Source organism: Camelina sativa, chromosome 16 (assembly GCF_030686135.1).
Source record: "Camelina sativa cultivar CO46 ecotype springtype chromosome 16, ASM3068613v1".
Taxonomy (NCBI): domain Eukaryota; kingdom Viridiplantae; phylum Streptophyta; class Magnoliopsida; order Brassicales; family Brassicaceae; genus Camelina; species Camelina sativa.
This window is the reverse complement of record NC_141895.1, coordinates 23625481-23636523: the sequence shown is the minus strand read 5'-3', so window position 1 is coordinate 23636523 and position 11043 is coordinate 23625481. Positions and strand designations below refer to the sequence as shown.

Here is an 11043-nt window from a genome sequence, read left to right as displayed (position 1 = left end):
ATAACAGTTTCCCCACTGTGGGATAAGTTCCTGATTTAGAATCCAAGAAAAACTATAACAAGACTATAATGACCTCAAGCATAGAGAAACTTACAAGCAAAAGGGAAACACACAACATTGTTGATAACAATTTTAAGCTACTGTTGATTCAAGAAAAGGGTAATCGGTATAACCCACGACAGGATCAGAAGTGTAAAACGTTGGTCTATCATATTTATTGAGCGGTGCATCAACTTGGAACCTCTTTGGCAGATCAGGGTTGGCCAGAAACCATCTACCATAAGCCACGAGATCGGTTCTTCCCTTTGACACGGCCTCATTCCCGTCTTCCCTCGTGAAACCTCCTGCAGAGATGAAAGCCCCCTTAAAGGCTTTCCTCATAGGCATTAACGTGTGAGGACATGCATGTACTTCCCCCATTGTTTTCATTCTGGCTTCAATCACATGACAGTAGAGGATTCCGTATTTGTTCAGAGATTCCGCCATGTAAAGCCCCAATGCTCCTGGATTAGTGTCTCCGGATTCCATGTAGTCAGCAAACGGAGAGAGCCTGATACCAACACGGTCTGGTCCGATCTCCTTAGACACTGCATCAACTATTTCTAAAGCAAATCTGCAACGTTTTTCCAATGATCCACCGTACTCATCAGTTCTATCATTCACCGTATCCTTCATGAACTGGTCGATCAGATAGCCATTAGCTCCATGAATCTCAACTCCATCAAAGCCTGCAACAAAAAAAAACATTCAAAGGATAAGAATCTTGAAATGATTTATTCAGATTCTTGAATTATTCCCAAATCTGGATTTTTGCTTACCAGCTTCCATAGCATTTCTTGCTGCCAGCCTAAAATCGTTGACAATGCCGGGGATTTCTTCGATGTCTAGCCGTCTTGGAGGAGTAAACATGGCTTCGTCAATACCATTAGAGCGGATTTGAGGCATCAATGGCTTATCGGAACAAGAGATAGGAGCTTGTCCATTTGGCTGAAACCCGCGGTTAGAAACACGGCCAACATGCCAGATCTGACAGAAGAAGACACCACCTTTGGCATGAACAGCATCAACGATTGGCTTCCATGCCTCCACATGCTCTTTAGTCCATATCCCAGGAGTATCTTGATACCTTTGAAGATCAACAAATCACACAAATGTGGTAAGATCATCAAAAACCCACAAATAAAAACGGTGTCTTTAATCAAAAAGGAAGAACTTTTAAGTTACCCTTGAGCTGTATCTGAAACTCCGGTGGCTTCAGTGATGAGAAAACCTCCTGGAGTCGTTCTCTGAGAGTAATAAACGGCAGCGTGAGGCTGAGGAACGTTTCCGTACGATCTCTGTCTCGTCAGTGGTGCCAGAACAACTCTATATAGAAACAAAACGAATCAAGCTTGTTATTGTAAGGACTCAACACACAAGTCATCAAAACGACAAAGTAAGGATACAAGTTAAAAATATTACCTATGAGAAAGATTGAATCGTCCCATCTTATAGGGAGTGAGAAGAGGTATACTCTGTTTTGCTACTGCGTTTTCCATTTCCATGAATTCGGATTTTGTTTGATTTTTCTTTCGAAACCACTTTCAAGTTTTTTTTTTTTCCTTGGATTGTGGAGGATAATGGATATATCTAGGCACATATTTATACACATTGATTGATCAAAAGAAGTAGGAACGTGAGTCTTTATTTCGTCTATAAAGGAACGTGGACGTCATTGAGGACGCATTTGTGGACCCTTATAAACCCATCCACTTGGAATATATTTACTTCTTCATGATGACGAATGCATTGACGACATGAGAGCACTTTGAACTTAACCTATATTATTCTTTCCTTTGTTCCTCCCTATCATCTACATACAGTTCGGATTCGACTTTTTTGATCCGTTGGAGCTTTATACGGAACATAACAAATGGGGCCTCGTATGGTTTCAATCACTTCTTTTGTTTTGGTTTGACTTTACGAAACTTTGACCACCGGCAATAATATGCTCTGCTTTTTTGTTTTCTGCGCAACATAGTAAAAGAGTCGAAAGAATGTGAATTGAGACTCAAATGGAAGATTAGAAGAGACATTAAGACACACTAAATTGCGGCATTATCACATCAAACAGATATAAGAAACCAACCATTTTGGGTGTATATGTGTCCCGCCCACCTTGCTTGACTAGTTTAGGAAAACAAAGGTGTTCAATCCCAAATAACAGCTGCAACAGTTTGAAAGTGACACAGCTCTTATCATTGGAATCAGATTTGGGCCTTAAGTTTTATGTTATCAGCCCAGTCTTAAAAAAACTCGTAACACTTGTTAGCCTAAACCGTTTTGTTATTTTGGGTACACTTATTTTTTTCTTTCAAATAGTATGGTTCTTATTCAGGTGTTGGGAGAGGCCTATTAAGTTGCTGCTAAGTGATTTAGCACAACGCCGCCAAGCCTATGATGCACGTCAGGGATCTCAGTGTTAGTCTTTATCTTGTGACATGGATCTTCTCGGTGCAAAAGTGTTCGGTCCTTACTCCTTTTTTTTGTTCATCCTTTCATTAATGTAATCATCGCAACGTTTTTTGGTCTTATTGAAGGGTGCATAGGACAGATTTACTTGATATCGCCAAAAAATTACAAGAAAAAATGAGGGTAAGTTTTGGATTTATTAATGACTCAAAGCCAAGTGTTCCTAGTTGATGCTATACCCTTAATTGTGTGTTCCATACTTCAATTATGTTAAAAAAAAAATTCTTTTTTTTTTCTTGGGATTTAGGGGAAATTAATGTGAATTGGGATTGTTATAAGACAATGATTGATGTTGGAATCTCACATGAAAAAAGCTCTTTTGTGACAAATGTGTTGGAGATCATGTGTTCTCATTACTATATGTGTTGAGGCACAGGCTACGTTGTGCAGATTTTGTCCTCTTAAAAGGACTTATAATGCATTAGTAGCTGTCCATTTTTATTTGCATATGGGAAAAATTACTAAGACCCATCATTATTTCTTAAACTATTTATTAAACACACACAACTACAAAAACTAGAGTATATTTTTGTTGTGGTAATGATTTTTTTTTTTTCCCCATTGGAACTTAAATGATACGGTAATGAATCAAATAGCATTAGCTGGAACAAAGGACAAACTCAATAATTTAGTCTCGAAAATGTTTGGCTTGAGTGTGACGGTGTGACTGTGAGTCTGTGACCAATGGGAAATTGTGATTATTTCTATTATTAATTCGAAAATCATGGTTTATTATAAAATGTGTGAAAGCTTAACTCCTAAGCCGTTGATATGGCTTGATGCTATATTTTTTTCAGTTTAGATCTTCAAACAATGTTAGAAAATGTTGTTAATCGATATGTCCCAATGTACATTAAATTAAATATGATATGTTTGAAGTAAATAAATAATAATCCAAAGTACGTCTTAATTACCGTTAAAATTTCGCTGTAATCAGTTCCGAGTGGCTTAATATAAGACGTAAGTACTGTTGTTATTAGAGACGTCGTTGATATATAGAGAGATTAAAAGCACGACGTTAGCAAAGGGGGTATAAAAGACGAAATAATCCTTATACAGAAACTCATCCTGAAATAATAACAAGTGGACCAAAAGAGAAATGAAGAAGGTCAAATATGGTAAACGACACGCGTCAACGGAATAATCATAAATTTAATACCTAAAAAAATAATAATTTCGAAATCTTCAGATATGAATTAAAAAAAAAAAAAAAAAAAGGAAAATATACAAATCCAAGGAAAGCATCAATGGTGGAAGAAGCTTGCTTGTGAGATTATTATATCCAGCGACGACGAGTCAAGCAGTAGTGAACCATAAGTAGTACCACAGAGTGTGTGTGTGTGAGAAAGAGAGAGATAGAGAGAGAGACGTGTTAGTGTGTGTTTTTTCTTCGCCGCTTCCACGGCGTGAATCGACTTTTCTTTTTTTGTTCCCAGATCTCATCTCTTCCGTGTTTGATTCACTAGAAATCTGCAGGCGAGAATCGAGATTCAGATCTCGTTTTCGCTTGCACTTAGGGTTTTTCAAAAAAAAAAAAAAAAAAAAAATCAAATCGAGATCTCCGGATCTGATAGTGTCGGTGGTGTTCAATTTTCAAAAAAAAAAAAAAATTGAGAGAAAATGGAGAAAACTGAGAGTGAGAAGAAATCGCCGGTGTCTGACGTCGGAGCATGGGCTATGAATGTAATCAGCTCCGTCGGAATCATCATGGCTAATAAACAGCTCATGTCCTCCTCTGGTTTCGGATTTGGCTTTGGTATGTCTCTCTCTCTCTCTCTCTCTCTCGCTCTCTGATTCTGATCTACACATCTCCCATCTTTAGCTTCACACTTTCACGACTCTGATGATTTCTTTATTATAATATTATTCCACAGCTACAACTCTTACGGGGTTTCACTTCGCCTTCACTGCACTTGTTGGTATGGTCTCAAACGCTACAGGACTATCAGCTTCTAAGCATGTTCCTCTTTGGGAGCTTCTCTGGTTCTCCATTGTTGCTAACGTCTCCATTGCTGCTATGAACTTTAGTCTTATGCTCAACTCTGTTGGCTTCTACCAAGTAAAATTCTTTCTTTTTTGACTCTTTTCTGTTACTCTGTTTGAAAGATCTTTCGTTTTGATTTTTGATTTTGATTATTTTTGTTGTTGCTCACATAGATTTCGAAATTGAGCATGATTCCGGTGGTATGCGTGTTGGAATGGATTATACATAGCAAGCATTACTGTAAAGAAGTGAAAGCTTCTGTTATGGTTGTTGTTATTGGTGTTGGGATCTGTACTGTCACTGATGTCAAAGTTAATGCCAAAGGTTTCATCTGTGCATGCACTGCTGTTTTCTCCACATCTCTCCAGCAGATTGTAAGTTTTGATTCTCACCATCCCTTTCTTTATGTTAGATCTGGCTTTGCTTGTTTTGATCTCTCTTTCGTTCTTTAAACGCAAAGGCTCAAACTTTTCTTGGATCTGGAAGGGAACCTTTTTTTCCCTTTGATCTCGATTTATGTATAATCTGTATGTTTGGCCTCCCAGTCCCAGATCTGAATTCATAAACTAATCTGGGAGGCACAGTTCTCTAGTACTTGCTGGAATCCTTAAAAGGGCATTTGTCCTCTGGAAAGTGTTGTGTCAAGTGTTTGGCTGATAAATTTTCATTTTTTCTTTTGGTAACAGTCAATAGGTTCTCTGCAAAAGAAGTACTCAGTAGGATCTTTTGAATTGCTGAGCAAAACAGCTCCAATCCAAGCCATTTCACTTCTCATCTTTGGCCCCTTTGTTGACTATTTCTTGAGCGGCAAATTCATATCTACTTACAAGATGACTTACGGTGCCATCGTAAGTAAAAAATTTCAACTTCTCTAAGATTCAGATGACTCGAAAGTAAACACAAAATCCTTACTCTTATCTCTAAATTTTGCAGTTCTGCATTCTTCTGTCCTGTGCATTAGCTGTTTTCTGTAACATAAGTCAGTATCTCTGCATCGGAAGATTCTCAGCTACATCCTTCCAAGTTCTAGGCCACATGAAAACAGTCTGCGTCCTCACATTAGGATGGCTTCTCTTTGATTCCGAGATGACATTCAAGAACATCGCCGGGATGGCCATAGCTATTGTTGGGATGGTGATCTATAGTTGGGCGGTTGATGTAGAGAAACAGAGAAACGCAAAGTCAACGCCACACGGCAAAAACAGTATGACCGAAGATGAGATTAAGCTACTCAAAGAAGGAGTTGAGCATATCGACTTGAAAGACGTTGAGCTCGGTGACACTAAACCATAAAAGTGTGTGGTGCTTATCATCCATTTCAAATTACACGTTCGAAACTGATTCTTTATACAAATATTTCCTTTGTGTGCCATTTTCACTTTGTTCTTTCCACTTTAGATCATTTTGGGCCTTTAGAAAGCCCATATATCCTTCTTTCCTTAAAAGTACAAGACCCATCTTAAATAGTGAATGTTCGTTCTATAAAGTAATACAGAAATGTCAACTGAACCATGTGAGTTTTATTCATTTAATATAACCCTTAGAATTACCAAAACAGATCTTTTTGTTGTTATATGAATGATTCAATGGCATAAAATTTTCTAACAGTGACCAGTGTCCAAATGTTATAAATTTGGTGGAAACGAGCATAATAACTCAGGTCATGAGTCAGGACATGTGATGCGTGCTTAAAAAATACAAGAACGTACATGTGATGTGGTTTAAAGCTATAAGGGAATGATTAAAACAAAAGCTAGGGTTATTTCACTGGGAGCTGTAAATAATTTTTGTTTACAGATTTGTGATTGGATTGGGGATGAAAAGTTTAAAGTTTTACTGGATGGTGGTAGTAAAAATAATTAAAAAAAAAAAAAGTTACTGAGTTAAGTAAGATGGGAAAGAATTGGGGAGGTCCCAGTAATATGAAACCAGACCCCAAAAAAGATCCAAATCCTACAACTAGGTACCATGCTATTACTAGGCCCTCTTTTTCCTCTGCTTTAATGTCTTTATTGGAACCCTCAAAACCTATAGACAATTCATAAAAGATCAAAACAAAATTTTAGAGAAAAGAATCACCTTTTTTTTTTTCTTTTTCTTTTTAATCTTCTCAATTGCCGAAAATTTTATCAATAAATATATTTTCTAAAACAAATTTTAATCCGAGTTGATAAAAATTTGGTCTCTAATCTTCACATATTTCTTCTTTTTTTTTTTTTTCTGTTTGGCCAAAATCTTTATAAATGAAAGATTTGTATTTTCAACTTCCAAAGCCAAAATAATCACAGCAATCTTGTTGTTCTTGATAAGTCATTGCATTTATTATTTAAACCTCAATGGTGGTCGCTTGACTTAGCAGTTATACATACACTGATGTTGGACGTGTTTTTTAGACCAAACCAAAAAAGCAAATACTAGAAAAATTTGACTTTTACATGTTCTCCCTTAACCCTTATTAGTAGAGTAGTAAACGTCCTTCACGTGCTCATCGAATCAACTTTGTAAGGGTTTAAATTAGATGTCTAATTAGTAATTTACCTATATAATGACCGACTTAAACCTCATTTTTTTCCCAAAATGAGGTACCAATTAAATTTCCAAAACTCTTAAAAAATTTTCTTCTTTTTTTGCAATATCAGAAAGTGTGAAAACCGAAGAGATTTAACATTATTAACAGAGTTCTTTTCTCCTTTCTTTTTTATTTTTTCTTTTACTTTTCCTTTTTGTTTTGTGTTTTGCTTGAGCGAGAGAGCTTTGTGTGTGTGTGTGTGTGTTTTGTTTTATCTTTTTTTTTTTTTTTTTTTTGCTCTCTATCATATTCATAGTGGTAAAGTCACATTCTGATTAAAATAGAAATGCTTTTTCCATCGTAAGGGATCATCTTTTCATGCCGATTGCATCAGTGCAGATTTCCTTATTTACATCTCTTCTTTTCTCAAAAATTTCCTCTTTTTTTTCTTAATCTCTCTCTCCCTTACTCCACTTAAATATATCAACTTTGTCTTTCTTTCCCAAATCTTTTAATTTTTTTTGTCTGGATCGTATCAGTGAGGGTAGAAGAAGATTGTGAGAAAAAATTGAAGCAAACCCACAGATGATTACGTCCTCTGTGACCTGAGAAAACCCTACTCAGAAGAATAATAAACCTCAGTGCTTATTTTCTGACGAACAGAGACACACCTGCTAATGGGTTCAGAGCAGCATAGATTTCTTCAGCAGGAGCAGGTTAATTTCTCTCTTCTGTTCCTTTTGAATTCCTGTTTCTGGGGTTTAGTTTCACTCTGTCTCCCATGGGCCATGGTTGTCTAAGTTGTTTCAGATTTTAAAGTTTTAGTTTTTGGAAAGTTGCTTCTTTTTTCTTTCTCTCTTGCTACTTAGATCTGACTACCGAACTCTGTTCACACTAATCTGCTCTTTTATTTATTTATTTAGGGTTTTATGTTGAGTCTCTCCTCTGATCATATTCTATCACAGTGTTGCGCAGCAAGTGATAATTGAGAAATTGATTAAAAGCTGACATTTTTCTCATTCAATTAGATTAAAAATTCAAGCTTTTTTTGAGGTTCTGATCTAGATTCGATGCGTGTAAGCTTCTAAGATTACGTTTTTCTAAAAGAGCATAACTTTAGATCCATAGTCATGGTTTTGTAGAAACGCTTGATTCACTTATACGACGCAGTGATCTTATCTTCTTACTTTCCAGATCTCTTTTACCTGTTTTAGCTCATTGATCTTAATAATTACACTGAAGTGTGTGTGTGTGTGTGTGTGTATGTGTCCTTTTACCAGAGGAAAAGGTGGGGAGGTTGTTTAGGAGTGTTCTCATGCTTCAAGTCACAAAAAGGCGGAAAACGAATTGTACCTGCATCTCGCATTCCGGAAGGTGGTAATGTCTCAGCCTCACAACCTAATGGAGCTCATCAAGCTGGTGTCTTGAATAACCAAGCTACTGGAGGAATCAATCTATCACTTCTAGCTCCACCATCCTCTCCTGCTTCTTTCACCAATTCAGCTCTTCCTTCAACTGCTCAGTCACCAAACTGTTACTTATCCCTGGCTGCAAACTCTCCTGGAGGTCCTTCATCGAGTATGTATGCCACTGGACCATATGCTCATGAGACTCAATTGGTCTCACCGCCTGTTTTCTCTAGATTCACTACCGAGCCATCGACTGCTCCTTTCACTCCTCCTCCAGAGCTTGCACGTCTGACTGCTCCTTCTTCACCTGATGTACCTTATGCTCGTTTCTTGACTTCCTCCTCTGGTAAAGGTCATTACAATGTTTCAAGTGATCTTCAGGCTACGTATTCTCTTTATCCCGGAAGTCCAGCCAGTGCTCTTAGATCACCAATCTCTCGTGCTTCCGGAGATGGGCTATTGTCGCCTCAAAATGGTAAATGCTCAAGGAGTGATTCTGGCAACACCTTTGGGTATGACACAAATGGTGTCTCAACACCTTTGCAGGAGTCAAACTTTTTCTGTCCTGAAACTTTTGCCAAGTTTTACCTGGATCACGACCCTTCGGTTCCTCAAAATGGTGGAAGGTTAAGCGTGTCGAAAGATTCAGATGTGTATCCTTCAAATGGATATGGAAACGGGAACCAGAATAGGCAGAACAGAAGTCCCAAGCAAGACATGGAGGAGTTGGAAGCTTACAGGGCTTCTTTTGGGTTTAGTGCAGATGAAATCATCACAACTAGTCAGTATGTAGAGATCACTGATGTGATGGATGATTCTTTTAGCAAAGCGACTTACTCTCCAAGCGATGGACAAAAGCTGCTTAGAAGAGAAGTAAATTTGCTGAGTCAAACAAGCCCCAAATCTGAAGCTGATCTTGATTCACAAGCTGTGGACTTTCATTCACCAAAGGCATCAAATGGCTACAAAGGTGAGTATTGTCGCATTAAATCTTAAGTCTCTTTGCAGAGAAAATATCATTCATTGTGTGCTAAATTGTATCATTATTGTGTGGCTCAGATCACAAGCAAAGAAACCAGCGCATCCATGCGGATGAAGAGGCTCTATTATCGAGAGTGGGTTCTGTAAAAGGAAGCAGAAGCTATCCCATCTCGAGCTCTGATGCAGAGGTAGAATACCGAAGAGGAAGAAGCTTAAGAGAAAGCAGAGAGAACAGACACAGGATAGGCTGATCAAGACAACAACAACAACAAAGCCAGCTCTGTTCTTAAGGTCTTCTAAGTTCTAAAATGGGAGCTGCTAACTCTTGAGATAAGAAATCTAGTGGTTTTTTTCTTCTAAGTATATATAGATATATAAAAATATATATATTACAGATGGTTTTTTAGTAGAAGAATGATGTTATATATATAAGAGAGCAAGAGTGAGAAAGTGAATGCTTGTTTTTTAGTTTGACATGGCTTTTTTGTAAGACCCATCTTTTATCTAATTGCAGTAATCTGTTTTGAGGTTCTTTAGGCGATCTCTTCTCTTCTTTTATGCATTGTTAAGGACCTAAGGCTAAGATAATTCTTAATTTTCTATATGAACATTGACATTGTTGTGAGAACATTGACATGCTCTGATAATTGTGTTTACACTAAAATTTTGTATGTTAAATCAAAAAATTGCAAGTAGTAAATTCTAATTCACTTTATAATTGGAATGGAGGTTTTTTAATCAAAAAGTTTTTTACTAGAAAACACAGACAAAACAGTAACACGTTAAGTCGTTAACTTTCAAAACATTTGTTAAAGTAGTCTCTGTATCTCTGATAGGTATGATGAGTTTCTTCCCGTGTTCTAGAATGTTGCTGGATCGGGTCAATATTATTGGGCCAGATTAGATTTTGGGTTGTCGACGTTGCTTACGTTTGAGTTTCATTTTGCTTAAGAATTTAATCTATCGAATTAGTCTTTTAATTAAGGAAACATTGCCTTAAATGCTTTGGTCTGCGGCCGTTTTGTGACCGTTAACCCCTATTTAATTAATAAAATAAAGTTAATTATAGAAAGAAAGAGCGACTTTAGAATTTGGTGAATAAAATAAAGACCTTTACAATTTCACTTCTTCAGGCACTAAATTTTATATTTGTTTCAAAATTTTCAACAATGGAAAAGGAAAAAAAATCCTATTAATATAATAAATATTGAAAACTTCTTATTTCCATTATAATTTCACGAACAAATGACCTAATGGTTTTGTAAAAATAATTAAAAAAAAAAATCTATAAGAAAATCACTGCAAGCAATAGAAAAAAAACTTGTTAAATATTGGCAACTGTTTCCATTCTATGTGCAAATAAGAGTGCCTCGGTTTGCGGAAGATTATATTTCATTATCAATCAATCATTCTCTTCCACGTAAGTCAATACAAACGTTTTTATCTTCTTTTTCTTCTCTTCTTCTCTTCTTCTTGTTCAGAGATAAGACTATAAAAGAGGTGAAGCTTCCAAGCGCCCACCGATAAAAATTCGGATCTCGTGTCCAATGCAAGTGTCAAAAACAAGTGGCCGGTGTGGTCTTTAGACTATCCTCATTGGTTTAGTTTCTTAGTTGTTTCTTAAGGCATATTTAATAAGAAAAAAAAGA

The 11043-nt window shown here is 36.7% G+C and overlaps 3 protein-coding genes across 3 annotated transcripts; 2 read left to right on the top strand and 1 right to left on the bottom strand.

The window, feature by feature from the left end:
* Positions 1 to 34: 34 nt before the first annotated feature.
* On the bottom strand, positions 35 to 1666 carry LOC104751566 (12-oxophytodienoate reductase 1). Its single transcript, XM_010473523.2, has 4 exons — positions 1462 to 1666; positions 1225 to 1365; positions 819 to 1126; positions 35 to 728 (listed from the first exon to the last, which is right to left on the bottom strand). Exons 1-4 carry the CDS (start codon positions 1542 to 1544, stop codon positions 133 to 135), a joined length of 1128 nt encoding a protein of 375 aa, XP_010471825.1. The 5' UTR covers positions 1545 to 1666; the 3' UTR covers positions 35 to 132.
* A 1865-nt stretch (positions 1667 to 3531) lies between these two features.
* On the top strand, positions 3532 to 5981 carry LOC104753880 (UDP-rhamnose/UDP-galactose transporter 1). Its single transcript, XM_087493199.1, has 5 exons — positions 3532 to 4267; positions 4386 to 4570; positions 4669 to 4869; positions 5182 to 5343; positions 5429 to 5981. The coding sequence occupies exons 1-5, from the start codon at positions 4132 to 4134 to the stop codon at positions 5786 to 5788; spliced, it is 1044 nt and encodes a 347-aa protein (XP_087349325.1). The 5' UTR covers positions 3532 to 4131; the 3' UTR covers positions 5789 to 5981.
* Positions 5982 to 6987: 1006 nt separating this feature from the next.
* Positions 6988 to 9926, top strand: LOC104751565 (uncharacterized protein At1g76660). Its single transcript, XM_010473522.3, has 3 exons — positions 6988 to 7720; positions 8285 to 9383; positions 9473 to 9926. Exons 1-3 carry the CDS (start codon positions 7682 to 7684, stop codon positions 9643 to 9645), a joined length of 1311 nt encoding a protein of 436 aa, XP_010471824.1. The 5' UTR covers positions 6988 to 7681; the 3' UTR covers positions 9646 to 9926.
* The last annotated feature ends 1117 nt before the right edge of the window (positions 9927 to 11043 follow it).